Raw genomic sequence first — 15,471 nt, 5'->3', positions numbered from 1 at the left:
AGTTTATGATCTTGTAATATATCAATTTGCAATTTTTTATTTTTAGTAATTTTATAAATCTGTGTTGACGTTGCATCGAAAAATGATGAAATAATAATGAACATTGCTATTGTCTATGTCAAAAATCAACGTTCCGGTGAAAAATGATTAATATTTAAAAAATACAAATTAACAAAATAAACCGTAAATTGATCAATACCCTCTTGTCCCCTCGAAGCTCTTACTCGTACTATCCACTTTTTTCTCCTCGTTAACTCTATAACAACCTCGCCACAAAGCTCGGTAGTGCCAAAACGGCCAATCTTACCGTTCAACCATGGTTCCTTCCGTAATAATAATGGTACTACTACTTATATGATTATGCACAATATATAATCCTAATCCTGTGGATTTATGAACATAGTCCAAACCATGTGCTATATCAGACGCAACGCGAAAAGTCGAGACATCCAGTTTGATAAAACAGTAAAACTAGGATTCTTGGCATTTTCTCATACAATCAGCAAGACTAGCACCTTGGACATATTCATACGCTAAATATATATAACTACCAGATATAGAAGCGAAGCCCCTTCAAACTTTACCAAACTGGAGTGTCAGTGATGGCTCCGGCTGATGGCCGAAAGCCGTTTGACGAGCTGGGACATGTCCATCTGCCGGCGGAGCCTACGCGGGAAGATGATCACGCTCTGGTCACGGATGCTGCAGCGCCAGGCAGTGGAGGGGGAGGAATGTGGCTCCAGCAATAAATTGCTGGTTGCAGCAGAAAGTTCTCGCATATCGTACACGTGGGGCTACTCCCGGAGGACTGACTCGCGGATCTTGGACAGAGAGTTAAGGCCAGATACAGAGGACTTCCGTGATTCTCTGTTGAAGGTGGAGGTGGACCCGGTGCTCGGGAGTATGAAATTATTGGTGCTGCTTGAATCTAAAGGAATCGATGAAGAATTTTGAAGGGTTTTCTTGTATTTTCTTGATTGTCGAGCAGAGGGTGATTTGGTTCCTGTTTCGGCAAATTTCTTCTTGGATTTACACATGGAGAACAGCATCGAAACAAAAGTAACAGAAAATATCAATGCAGAATAGTATTTAATTCTTGGACATATAGTTGTCATAAATAACTAATCAAAGTCAATCCTAGAAATACTGAATATCACTTTGGAGTTCTCTTAGTATTGTGCCATTTGATTAAAAATTAGCATCATCTTGTAAGTAAGCCAGTTCGATCATTCATCAACGATCGATTAATATTGAGAAACATTCCATACATTAAGTGATTGTTTATATGTCCAATCACGTATGCAACTGCTGGATTCTTCAAGATGACTGGATACACTTCAAAGGAGGTCATAGGCAGAAACTGGTAACCTTTTCCTTTTCTTTTTTAGTTGATAAGTCTGCAACTATACTAAATTTTCAGCTATATTTGGCTCTCATTTGGTGAAAATATTTAAAGAAATTAAATTCTGCTCATTTAATTCAGATTGCTTGGAATGGCTAATTTTTTTAAAATATATATATATATATATATATATATATATATACACACACAATTTAGGTCTTTTCTGTTCTAAAATATCTAAACTACCAACACGAGTGAGATTTGAGTTCGTAGGTCTCGAAGTTTCATCCTTACCACTTGATCATGAGATATTTGGCAATTCAATAAACTTTTAAAGTAAAATAAACATTAATTTCTTGAAGGGAATATATGATATTTACCGTTGTGGGTGCAGCCGGTTCTTGCAGGGGAAGGATACGAACCCGGAGGATGTGTCGAAGATAAAGGAGTCTCCTGAGAAAGGTTCACCTTTTATTGTGGTATATAGAATAAACAATCACATATATGCCCATCAAACAGCCTTACTATATTTTACAAAATTAATGTTATAAAACTTCAAATTCAATAATGAGTAATATATTTAACTTGGGATATATGAACTTATATAGACATCATGTCCCAGTTTCTGGTATGTGTTCCCTATGTGCATCTCCTTTTGATACAACACATCATTCCCTATTCTATTGTTCGGCAATTAGACATATTTGGAAGGCAACCAGATTTGTGCACCTACTAAAGGCTGCTACAGGCGAATACATAACGTACCTCTGCCAATGGATGGAGATGCTAACGAAGTCCGAGTTCGAATAGTTAGCTGTTCAAACTTGGGCAGTTTGAAAGTTCTGAGAGCTGCTCCAAAGCATGTTTTTGCAACCACTTATCAATTTTTCGAGGCAATGTAATAGCATTTAATACCTAATTTGACAAGAAATGAAAAATCGGTGAAAAGAAAAAATTCCGAAAAAAAAAACAAATGTTTTCGCGAAGAGAAAAATAAATTTTTTATAGAAAAACCCAAACATGGAATACACGAAAAACATCAACACCGTTCTTTTCACTATATTCTCGTTTTTAAATCTAGGATGTTATTTAAAATTTATAAGTTCTACTTTCTGTAAAATTCTTCCGAAAAATACTCTTAAGTGCTAAAAAACTCCTTTTAAGTGCCACCAAAAAAATTATGTATGTTCACTCTTGTTATGGAGATCTAGCACATCATGAATAAAAACATAAATGTAAACAAAAAATTAGAATATGTTTTGGATAGAAAGTTAGAGATGGAAAAAGAGAGCTCTTGAGAAATAAAAGTTACAATACACGTTTGCCGCAACCATTTTTTATATCATGTTTCCTTTTCTAATAATAATAAGAGCCAAGGAAATTTAAAGTTCACTAAGAATACAACTGATTAATTACTCAAAATTTTCTCCTAAACCCACTGAAAAGATTAATAAAAGATCTCAAAAGTGATTTTTCATTTGCAAGAGTTAAAAGAACAGACATAGAGATCTAACTTTTTAAGCTGAACTTGCAATATGATGTAACAAGGAAATTCTCATACCTCCATTATTATAGGTAATTGCGTGGATATAAATCTTTTTCTGTTTTGAAACTCAGTCCAGTAGTGAGATGAAACGATAGATGATAACCATAAAATCATACCGCACTGCTCGACTAAATTCCGGGCCAACTTGTGTAGTTTGATTGCCTTCCTCAATATCTGCACAATAAAAGATTAACTTGGATATAGCTCTTCGTTGTGAGTTGTGTGTCAGCGAAAATCACAGAACCAGACAACAAAATTTTTCTAGACAGGTGAAACTGAGAGACTGTAAATAATCAAAAGCAGAATATGAACAGCATATGTTCACAGTATAGAGTTGAAAAACAATTGGTACTTGATATTAAAAGGCGAGTGAATAAATTGTTTCCTTCAACCAATGTGCAAGGGGTATATTTAAATTTTGGATTGCTCAAAGTTGATGCTCAGACAGGCAAGCATTTTGGACCGCCCATTATTTCTGATAGAAGTGATAAAACACCAACTTAAATTGAGAGGTCGCACCAGAAGAAAACAAAAAAATGCCTTTTAAATACAATTAATGTGCTCACAGTATAAAGATAAATTAAATAGATTTAACCATGCTCACCTGGATAATAAGTTCCTGGGAATCATTATCTGAAAGAGGAGAAGAATAAAAACCAAATATCTTCTCAAAAATGGAGTTTTGAGTATATATTTGAGCATCATCTTCCACATTCAATCCCGCATATAACAGCCGAAGAATCCACACCCTGTCATTTCTGAAACTAACAGAGCTACTCCAGAAAAGATTCTCAAACAAAGGTATAGTCTGTCATGGTTAAAGCACAAAGCAGACAAACATTAGAATATTGTTCTACAGAAGCAAATTAATAGAACACATAATCGTGATCCAACATACCTTCATATTTACACGAGGAGAATTCATAAGAAACTTGCTTATGGTTGAATAATTGTCATTAGATGGGTCCAAGAGCACCAAAGAAGCTTCCGCAATGAATACAGCAATTACGGATGGAATCCTCTGCCATGGCTCTTCTATCCCATTTTGCACATATAAGACTAAGAGACGAAGTTGTGCCACATGCTGCTTCTTCTTACATTTCTGATAGGAATTGAATTCACCTTTTAATTCTTGAGTTTTACTTGTGCTATTGAACATACCATCAAATTTTTTTATACGAATTGACTTAAAATTCATGATTGCATTATTTATAACAATTAACAGAAAAGTCACCGACTGGACCAAGACATCATTTTTGTTGGGACAGAGATGCGGGACAAGACAATTTTTTTGCAAGATATAATATTGTTTAGATCGTCCGGAAAAACTTCCAAACATCAATCATTAGGCTGAGACCTGCTCTCATTTAAGAAGTTATCACATTATAGATCAAGCCAGCAATGAAAAAAAATTCATGAACTTATTATTTATCATTCAACAACCATGTTGCTGTTCCAAAAATGCTGGAACAAACAATGAAAACACGGTATTCTAGTTTTCAAAAAAAAAAATATACTGACCTACGCTAATATATTACCGTCAGATAAAAACTACAAGATAATTCAGACTTAAAGAGTAATATTAAAAAAGCATTTGGCTTGATCTTTTAGTAAATTGGGGAAACAGAAAGCACTTCCACATAATGCACCCATAACACAAAGAATAACATATCAAGATCCATATCTCTAAATATCTATGATAGAAGAAACTTTCAATACCTCTAATGCATCTTTGAACTTGGCAAGTGCTTCATAACCCAATTTCCTCATATTATCATCTGGTGAAGACATACTGACAAAAGTGATGGCAAGTAAGCCTAAACTGGCAAACTCAATGGGCTCAATATAGCCCACTGAAAGACAATGAATGGAGAAGCGGAGGATGAAGACTGGATCATACATCTGCAGTTTATCAGCAGTCATAGAATGCCCCTGAACAGAATATTATTAGATATAATAAAGGTGTAGCCACAGAAAAGCTATTTGTGTATCAAAGGGAACAAATATACTGAAGTGGTGAAGGAGATAACTTGAAATAAAGCTTAACAATTATCACAATGATTTAGCCAGAAATGTACCTTGTTTACCACCGTAGAGTCATCCTTCTGAAACTCGAATACAGTTCTGCCATTGACACTCCTACCATAAGGAAAATAAAGCACAGTTTGAGCACACAACTTAGGATCGACTGGAAGATTTTCTCTGAATCGAATTTTTCGACTTTCTTCAAGGACTTCTACAGTTTCTGGGTTGAACATTCGTGTATCCTCATACTTTTCCCGATCTTTTCTCACCCTTAAAGAGGCGATACCCCATAGGTAATCCATCTGAGCAATGGTGCCAGCACATGACTGATTATTTGACTCAATTTCTAAAATTAGACTATATATTTCCACATCAACATCATTACATGTTGCCCCATATGAAGACAAAAGCAAATAAATCAATTCCTTAGACTGTACACCAATGCCTTCTCCACAGTTAAGTCTGTCGTGTTGTACATTAATATTAAAAAGTACCCTGACCAGTTTGACAAGTTCTAGCAGATGTAAACACCGCTGAGATGTTAACATATTATTCTTGCAATCAGGGGGGTCCAGTCCAGAGCCAAAAAAAGTTACTGATTTTAAAATGCTCATCATAGGAGTAAAAGCCAAGCCTAACTGAGTGGAATTAGGTGATCTGTAGGATGGATAAATCAACTTTGCAAATTGCGAATGAGCAAGCAACAGCTGCATGAAGGAATCAGATGAAAATTTTCCCCGAGTTAAAGAAGCAAGAACAATTCGGACATTCTTCACTGTTGTAGGATCCTCAAACCTATAAAGAAGAAATGATTTTAGAAGCTGTTCTATGAAGGGAAGAGAACTCAACTGGATTAGATGATTATGCCACTCTGCTGTCAAGCTCAAGATATTATTCATTATAAAGTTCTCCAAAAACGTATAACAAGAAATATTCTGGCTCTTGATATTTTCATGGTAATCAATATTTGCAGAGGATTTCTGAACCATCAACGTCCAGGAATTGATCAATATCCTTAAGAACCGGATTCTTGACTTAGCTACGGCAGAGTTAACTTCTGACAAAACCTTTTCTTCTCCAATATCCGGTTTCTGAACTTGATTATAATCTGGAAGCAATAGCACCCTACAAAAGTTTATCTTCGCAACCACTCTGTTCACATAATCTAAAGACAAGTTTATCTTCGCAACCACTCTGTCCACATAATCTAAAGACTGTGCCACTGAAGGCAATCCACTCTCATCACAATAACAGTCGAATAAATCATCACATGCAGCACTAGCATCTGGGCAAACAGAATCAAATAGGCTCAACCTCCTTTCAAACTTCATGACACCCCCACCAGTCTCCAGGTGGTCTTTAAACACATGGATTGTTTTCCCGAGAAGAGTGTTTGAGAAAATAGTAAAGAACTCTTGGAAGGAGGACGGTGTAGAGTCACCAAATCCCATATCAAAAATATTACCAGAGACAAAAGTCTTCCAGTCAGAAAAACCATCCAAAACTATCTGCTTATACAGAAAAATTATATGTTCGAAGGGCTCGTGGAGTTCTCCCCCAAATTTGGACTCAATCGAATTCACACAAAGGAAAACCGTGGGCAAAAGCATCAATAATTCTTCATCAGAAAAAGGGGATATACAATTTTTTTGCTTCCAATTGGCCATAGGTAGCAGTGAATTTTTCAGTGTTTCAGAAAACAGGTGTCCAAAGACAGACAGATGCAGGGGGCTCAACTCAGCAACAAGAAATAATAGTTCAGCTTTGGTTCTATTCATCCTGTTCAAGCAATGAGATATCATATCTACAGGAGAACTTGCAATAATTACCGATAAATCCATAATAGAATAATTGCAAGGCTGTTGAACGCCTTTATGCATTTTCACAACCTTGACAGCTTTAAGCAGACATTTATCAGCAGCATCAAGATTAAAAATACAGGCCATCTCGAATACTTGAAAAAAGATTTGTTCCAAGAGAGAAAGATTAAGATGTATCTCCTCTATCGCACCCATATTGTCTTTATTTTTTGAGTACGGATGCAACATATTGCCTAATAGAAAATCAAAAGCGCAGCTAGCTAAGTGCAAACCAACACTAAGAGCATCTTCTTTTGGGAATAGGGGCCAGGAAGTATCACGAAAATCAACCTTGGAAAACAGCCAGCTGACCCATTCAAACAGCTCAAACGGAGATATGAAGCAAATCAAAGTGTGTAAAGTGTAAAACCTAGGGACAAGAGCCTTAAAGTCCATCACTCGGATACATCCATCAAACTCTTTTTTGAAAACAAGGAACAGTTTTTGCATTAGCACTTTAAAAGCTCTCAAAATTCTCTGCCTGGCATTTAAAACTCGTTCAGATCTTTGACCACAGCAAATCTTAAACAACAGCTGATTAGATGTTCTTAATAGATTCAAGACATGGTGATCCATTCGCTGAATTCCCAGTTCAGCCCATTCAAGAAGTATTTCCAAATCTCCCTTAAAAATTGAACCAGATATATCACCAGACACAGGAAAATTCAATTCTGTCATGGCAGGATGATTTAAGATTATTTCTGCCACTTCGACAGCATAATGCAAGGGCTGACGACCATTAATATGAGTAGGAGTAACAATGTCCAAACTTTGAACCAGCAACTGTCTCAACAAGTGTTCTGCAAGTATAAAGCAGATCTCAGATTGCATTTCAAGTCCATCAAAAGTCCAGACTTTGTGCGGTGAGCGCATGTCATTTATCCAAAAGAGTATATTACATAATGAAGAGACCAAATGGTCCGGTGGCATCTCAGTCAGTTTAGCCAAAAGAAACTTTTGTAGTGCTGACTGCTCAAACAAGTGTAAGCTGCTGCTTTGTAAAATCGCTGAAAAGAGCACACAAAAAGGAACCCGTTTCAAATAAAAAGCAAATGCCATAGAAGCAGCTTCCATTGAATCGACTTCAACAGTACCAGGCATCTCTTCCTCCTCGTCTTTACCATGAATAACACTTTGAACACCACTAATAAACATATCAGGCCATAGGTTAAAGACATCCGTAAGGTAGCTTGGTTCAAGAAAAAATATCGATGCGACAATTGAGAACGGGACCTCACGTAAGTTTCTTGAGATGCACAAGACTAATGGAAAATTCTGCAGTATCTCAATACGCCTTGCGCATATCAATGAAGAGGAAAATCCCACGGCCAATCCGACGATGCCACTGTCACATTCCTTTCTCAAAACTCCTTTAATTTCGCTAAGAGTATTCGTAAAAGAACAGCTGGATTGAATAACTTCCACAACATTTGAACTGACTCTGTAAGATTGTCGATGCAACATATTACGTGAAAAGTATAACAGGGTCTTCAATGGCCTCAGCTCACATGGACATTCGACGAGTTCCAAGACATTGGCTATGCTGCTTAAACTCTCAAGTTTCTCAGATAAGAGACGATCAATTAGAGATGATAATGGCCCAGAATTCACCTGGAATGTTATATAATTTCATCGTATTTGCTTATCAAAGTTCATGATATAGAAAACAAAAACGCAGAAAAACAGAACAAAGCATGAAGAATTGTGTCAAAAATTGTTTCTACCTGAGTATCCAATAAATATTTGATTGTGTTGCAAACATATTGTGATATGAGTGACTTCTGAGGTAGTGTGAAGGCCACAGACTCAGAGCTAACCAACCTTATGCACTTCTCCAAAACACAAATAATGAAAGGGCTCACATCAGGAGACAGATCTGCAAGTAATAGCACATCAGAAATGAGATGCGAAATTAACTCACATAAAAACGGTGAGAAACTGAAACCAAAGGCAGAAAGAAACAAAAATCTGGAATTTTAGAATCTATAATTGTTCAAGGACAGAAATTAATCTATAAAGCAACTTCAGGAAGATTGAATTGGGCCACGAATCTAATATGAACTGAGGTGATGATGCATCTTTGCAATATGAAAAACCTCAGCACAAATTTCACAACAGATATAACGGCAAACCTGTGCTTGTTCTAGTGAAAAAGAATACATCACCTCCAAGACCAAAACCTCAATTTCAACAATGATAAATCTAATTCCTACAGAGTATTGTAGAGAATGGCCTGGTCAAGTGCTCAACAGCAGAAGAAAGAAAAGGGAAGCAGCAGATAATAAGTTCAACAATGCAAAAAATCATGATTCTGCTCAGAATTCAGAACGACACTTCCTCACCATAGAAATTATGCGCCAACAATTTAAAGTGGACAGTGGATATAACTTTCATAATCTCAAATGTAATCATGTTTATGCCTTTGATTTTCTTATTTAACTAGCTGTCAATTAAGAAAGTGGATATAAATTTTTAAACCTGAACTGTAGGTCGTGTTTATGTTTTGATTTTCTTCTTTAACCTGCTGAAGAACTAGTAGCAAAGGAATATGCAGAAAAAAAAGGTTTCTTGTAGAATTTTTACCATGCGAATAAATATACAATTTTCCCCTTTTCGATAGATGAACAAGGATGATAATCTTCAGCCACTAAAGACCAAGATGCTACAAACGTGAATTACAATATACCATCATCAGATTAGTTATTGAACTATAAATAAAAAGAAAACTAAACAAGAAAAAGAAGTTGTTGGGTGCAATAATTGTTCTTGCTTGGTATAGCAAACGAACCGTGGTGCTTGAGCTGATGTGCGGTTTAAAAGATTTGAGTTGCACCATTACCACCAGCTATAGCTTTTGGTCTTCGGATAGCAGTTTAAAGGGGGTAACAAGCTTGTCAATTAGGTGTCAAGAGGATTTTTCCCATGTTAGAAGAATATGAAATCTAATAAGTGACGTCTATTATTTTTTTTTTATAGGAAACGATAGTATTTTATTAATTATAACTTGACAAAAAGTACATCAGTGGACTAGAAGTTCACTGTCTTAGAGTTGCAACAGAATATGGAAATCTAGGTTAGTGATACACATATTCCTTGTTCATATATCGAAAATGGAAATCTTAGGTCCTATTATTAAGCATTCTATTTAATAAGATTTGTTGTTCTAAAAGACTTTAACTGAGTTAGAGATCAAAGACAAGTGTTATGTCGTATCAAAATTGATAAGCCAACACTGCAATGTAATGAAAATGCAAAACAAAAATGTTTCCACAAAATTCATCAACAAAAGACCAAACTACGAGAAAGCATTAAGTTCAAGGAATACAAGTAAAAGTGCAAGACAACATAGTTATTTTGGCATAACCTACACAACTGAGCACAAATAGCAATAATTAACATAGACAGAAAACTCAAATTCTTAACCAGTTTGTCCTTGGCTATTATGAAGATTTCTATTCCGACAAGTTAAGCTCTCAAGATTCAGCCCCTGTAAATTTAGCCTCTAGAAGACATTTCCCTCTATCACTTTCTTCATAACATTCAATTATCAATTCTTAATTCGAAAACAACAGTCCAAGGTTGTAAATGGCGGGAGGCGGTGGCGGGGCGGTTGGTGACCGCCTACCGCCTCGGCCGCCTGGGAAGGCGGTTGGATTTTTTTAAGTAATTTTCTATAGATAATCATGCAATGTTATCATTTTTATGTAAAATGTACAATTAAATAATGTTTAAGCACAAAATATAATATCATCTAGATAATATGCAATTAATAAAGATTCATAATTATATTAATATTATTATGCTAACGAAGTAATATTTTTTTTTTTTACCAAAAAACTAAGTTTAAATTTTCAAAATTTCAATCAATTATCCATCATTAGAACAAGTAGTAGACTAAACATAAGTAATCTTCCAAATCATCTACATATGCACCATCTACTACATCCATGATCCTCTCATCATCGGACTCAATCAACATTTTCTTAATTCTCATCCTCCGATGTTTCTAAATATTCATTAAATTCTCTAATGGGGATGTTCCTTGCAATCCTCCTTGGATGTAGCACTTCATCCACTCCGGAGGCCTCCACTACCATTCTCCAAGTAAGACCTTTAAATAGTCCTAATATTTAAAATGAGTTGACTTTGACTTGGTTTTTAAAATTATTGTCTAAGTTTTAAAAATTGTTAACTAGGTTTTTAAAATTGTTGACTACTGCCTCGCCCGCCTGCTCGCCGCCTCGCCCGCCTCGATCGCCTGTTCTCCGCCTCGACCCGCCTACTCGCCCCTCAACCAGCCTCAACCCGCCTCGACACCCGCCTCATGCATAGGCGGTGCGGTCGAGGGCCGCCTACCGCCTAGGCGGCCGCCTCGACCGCCATTTAGAACACTGCAACAGTCACACAATTTTCAAAGACTATGACAAATTGCATGCCAACTAAGTTGACACAAAGCCTATAGCTTTTCAGCCAAAACTCTCATAAGAAAAAAGGAGATTGGATATAATGTGGATTACCTCTGCCACCTTCTGGATCATAGGTGTAATGCCTCAAGAATTCCATATACTTGTATAAATTATTTCCAATCGTAGAAACAGCATCACATAAAAATGAAATAATAACTGATGACAACTTTTGGAAGATTTCAACTTCCACGTCACTGACATAAGGATGATTGCAGCCATAGCCAGGTATAAAAGAGAACCATGCACATATTTCCCTAGAGTTGTCAAATGCACCGGTGCTTGACATGGCAGCCTTGGCTAAATGATAAGCATGTTCCTTTATCTCTCTGACAGGTGAATACATCAAGAGGACGATAAATGAATGAAGATGCTTGTACATTTGTACTTGGGTTCTAACAGGACACATATCTCTAGAAAACTGACAGATGTGTTCACTCAGAAATTGTAACAGAGACAGCTGCAGAATTGATGGTAAGGATAGAGGATTGCTTGGCAGAAACCTATACAAATCAAACAGTCCTTCCAAGGCCATGGGCATGGTTCGCTGCAACAGAACGGAGTTCACAATAAGTTGTAAGCAGTGCCAAAAAATCAACTATGGAATTTAAATTTATACAAGAACTCTGGGCAGGGATGGAAAATTTTCAAGAAATAGAATGTGGAGATTCTTATTTTTAATCAAAAGTAAACTTGCTGAATAACACAAAAATAACAAGAAAATACCAGTTCATGGCAAACACACACATACGGAGCGAAAGCACAAGGAAAAGTCCAACTATGTAGCTTAGATTGAAGACAGTATAGATAGCTAAACACGAGTTCTTATTAGCTGAGACTTTTCCTCGTAAAAGAATTGAAATGACAGGAAAAGGATAATAAATAAATAAAAAGGAAAATCCAAGAAAATTGATTGACAACCCAGAAGCAACAACATTAACGTCCCAATTATTAGTAGTTAACAGACTTAAATGACATGTAAGGAGTTGATTTTGAAAGTTAACAAGTCGTCTGAATTCAGGCTTGCATATCAAGAAAGAAGCGACTTTAAAGGCCATCCAGCCACTAAAAACAATCAGTCATGGCTTTTCTAAAATTCAAAATGCTCATCAAACTAATATAGTTACTGCTTGAATCAGCTTCAAAAAAATGTAGAACATAATATCGCAATTAATACTATAAACTAAGAGAGTTCAATGTGTGTAATCCTTAAAATATCCACCCTTAACATATGAGCAAAAAGTAAAATACAGATTCGCAAGTCTAAAACCTCTAGGAAGAAAAAAAAATGATTATGAAGTGCCAAAACTCAGTAAGAATCATCATTGATTCAACCCTATGTCGCATAAATTTGCTTTCATGGTGGAAAGCTAGTTGAAAATCAAAAAATCAATTGATCTCTCAATTATCCTAACAGTTCACATTGACCAAAACAATTTCAACCCTCATAACTTACGTGATAAATTTTAAGAGTGTCCAGTAGCTTTGAGTAAAAATACGTTTCACCGTTGTTCACATCCGCCATGGAACAGTGGTGTAAACCCCACAGATTACCAATAGATTTAACGTCAGATCCTTTCTCTAACCCCTGCTCACTGCTCGAATGACTACTTCCTTGATCAACCCAAGACATATCTACCTCAGAAACCCCACCCACGAGAATATCAATGTCTTCATTTGCAGCATAACTTTTCATCCTCTTACTAACATGTAATGATTTTTCTGGCACAATTTCTGTTTCACATTTTCTCTTTGTAGGATGCATAAGACAACTGATGTGGTTACTTAGAGGAGAAAGTAATGATAATAGGACTTGGGGGTCGGGAAGCAACATCCGGACTTCATTTTCAATGTCCGTCTTTAAAGTGTTCCATTTCTGAGTCATTTTATTATTTGAATGAACAGAACCGCCCATATAATTAAGAAAAGAATCCAGTAACTTTAATCCCACCAGTACAAGCCTCAATGTTCCATGTTTTACAAGAGGCTCACAATGAAGTAACCCTTTATTAATAACAAATCTAGTGAAAGGACGTGGTACAATACATTTCAGAACATCCTGCACAAATGGACTTTCAAATGTGAGCAGCTCTTGATGATCGGCAAAACCAAGGGTGAGCCCGTCACTCACTGACGAAACCACCTCAGCAGCGGTGGAAACTGCTGCTAACCTGCAAGTTCCAAGTAATTATAAAAAAAATTGTATACATAGACATATATACGCATATATTTATATTAAGTTCTCCACATCATATTTACATAACACATCACTTTTGTATGCCATAACTTATATGTGTACTTGCATAAATAGCATCATAAACATAACACAAAAGCACTGAGAAATTCTAACCAGTCAGATGATGAAAGATCTTCGATGTTGTACGGGAAATCATCCAGATAAGCAGAACCAAAAGAGGGCGTCACTTTCACAATGGCAAGAAGCAGGCCTAAATGGTACTCAACTTCTGTTGCTTTTAATTTCTTCATTAAATCCAGAAGTCGCTTCCGATTACCAAAGAGAGGACTTGGATGCCTCTTCAAGTCTGGCATCAATCCGTTCAAAGGATCAGTACAGACCAAAACCATCACTTCATGTGCCAACTTTGTGGCATCCCCAAAATCATTCCTCCCTGAAATGCTAATCAACTGCTCCAAAGTAACACTTCCAAACAACACGCTCCTTAGTCCTGTAGGCACTAAAGACTCCGGAACAAGAACCCGGTCACGCAGAATGGATAAAACATAAATCACAGTCTCATCATCATCATTCCCCAGCCCCCTCAACACCCCAGAATACATCTCCTTCTGCCGCAAAATTCCCCTCAACAACCTTGGATAGCCTACTTCCAAAAATGCCATAGCGAAACCAACAAAAGATTTTCTAGTGGAACTACTTTTTCTCTTGCCCTTACCAAATTGCTTACCCCTAAACCTAACCTCTGCCAGCTTGGAAAAAACCGGGAGCTTGAAATCAAAAATCTTGGCAACCTCCCACGCCAAGTATGAACTGCGCCGAACAATGGAAGCCAACAACAAAAGCACCGCATTCTGCCTCTTGCCCTCTTTGCTGTTCAACTCCTTGTATAAATCCCACATCTTTTCCTCAATCACTTTACGCCCAAACTTATCCAACACGCGACACACATCATCACTAACCTTTCCACGATGATGCTTCAGTATCTCAGAAACTAACTTCAAAACATGCAAAAACTCTGGTTTCGTTTTCCAAGATTCCCAGGCTTGCCAAAATTCAACCAACTTCGAAGATGATTCAACATACACCCGAATATATTCAGCACCCGAATCTGAACTGAGGATTCTGATGAACTGCTTCGAAGACTCGACAAAAAGATGGGAGGCTGGCGACGTGAGGTTTCGAAGGATCTCTTTCAGCTTAACTTCGAGATTATATTTCACTTCCATTGATTCTGATATGAAAGTCGAAAGAGAAAAATTGTTTAAACCTGAACCCCTTCCGTTGATTCTGATATGAAAGTCGAAAGAGAAAAATTGTTTTGTCTAAGCGGGTTTTATTCATTCAATACTTCAAAGATTTTTAATGATTTTCTTATTAAATAATGAACTTTGTTGGGTGGAAAAATTTTTATTGACTTTTACATAATCTAATAGAATTATAAAATAAATTTCATAGATTCTTATAGATTTTTTTTCAAGATTTTTGTATATTTTTGTAAACTTTTTCATTGAATTATGTTAATTTTGTAGTTCGTAATTGTTATTTATTTATTATTATTTTTTAAAAAATAATTATTAGACATACATAACTTCTTCAATTTTAAATTATTGTTTTATTTATGAATATAAATGAATTTTACTTACTTAAAAGTTAAATCAATTTAATTTGTGAAAAACAACCAATGAACTGTCCAATTTATTGAAATCAAAATTTCAATTCTTCATGTCAATTCAACATATTAATGAATAATATTTTTTTATAAGTTCATAATAAAATTTTATTAAAAGAACCCTCAAAACAATTGAGTTTCATTATCTAGTTCAATTTGAAATTCATCAAATTGACACTTCTTTCAAAGAAAATTGTGTAATATATCACATGCCAATACAAGCCCTGTTAGGGGTCGGAAAAAATACCGAATTTTCGGTATACCGAGATTACCGTAACAAAAAAATATTGAATTTACCGAATTTTAAATATATCGAAGATTTTGGTACGGTATGGTAACAAAATAACGAATTTTCGTTATGGTAACGATA

The 15,471-nt window shown here is 36.0% G+C and overlaps 1 protein-coding gene across 5 annotated transcripts; it reads right to left on the bottom strand.

Annotated features, from left to right (window-relative positions):
* Nucleotides 1–865: 865 nt before the first annotated feature.
* On the bottom strand, nucleotides 866–14,717 carry LOC140817675 (uncharacterized). Of its 5 annotated transcripts, none has more exons than XR_012114864.1 (12): nucleotides 13,586–14,717; nucleotides 12,692–13,406; nucleotides 11,290–11,782; nucleotides 8,497–8,648; nucleotides 4,967–8,383; nucleotides 4,608–4,820; nucleotides 3,787–3,990; nucleotides 3,493–3,696; nucleotides 2,904–3,062; nucleotides 2,108–2,257; nucleotides 1,723–1,795; nucleotides 866–1,003 (listed from the first exon to the last, which is right to left on the bottom strand). XR_012114864.1 is itself a non-coding variant. In XM_073177385.1 (10 exons), the coding sequence occupies exons 1-10, from the start codon at nucleotides 14,656–14,658 to the stop codon at nucleotides 2,153–2,155; spliced, it is 6,705 nt and encodes a 2,234-aa protein (XP_073033486.1). In that variant the 5' UTR covers nucleotides 14,659–14,717; the 3' UTR covers nucleotides 1,853–2,152. The 5 variants fall into 5 exon arrangements, 2 of the variants coding, with proteins under 2 accessions (XP_073033486.1, XP_073033485.1); XR_012114863.1 differs by having other exon boundaries at nucleotides 880–1,019; XR_012114865.1 differs by having other exon boundaries at nucleotides 883–1,022.
* Between the last annotated feature and the right edge of the window lie 754 nt (nucleotides 14,718–15,471).

Source organism: Primulina eburnea, chromosome 17 (genome assembly GCF_022965805.1).
Source record: "Primulina eburnea isolate SZY01 chromosome 17, ASM2296580v1, whole genome shotgun sequence".
NCBI lineage: Eukaryota > Viridiplantae > Streptophyta > Magnoliopsida > Lamiales > Gesneriaceae > Primulina > Primulina eburnea.
The sequence above is the reverse complement of the archived record's forward strand: the minus strand, read 5'-3'. Positions and strand labels throughout refer to the sequence as shown.

Bases quoted from the DNA above. Each gene is read 5' to 3' on its own strand.
- LOC140817675 (XM_073177384.1), bottom strand. From the start codon at position 14,658: ATGGAAGTGAAATATAATCTCGAAGTTAAGCTGAAAGAGATCCTTCGA. The intron at 8,649-11,289 runs GTAATCCACATT...TATTACTTGCAG, and splicing joins TGATCCAGAAGGTGGCAGAG to ATCTGTCTCCTGATGTGAGC. The intron at 3,063-3,492 runs GTGAGCATGGTT...TTTATTGTGCAG, and splicing joins CCCAGGAACTTATTATCCAG to ATATTGAGGAAGGCAATCAA.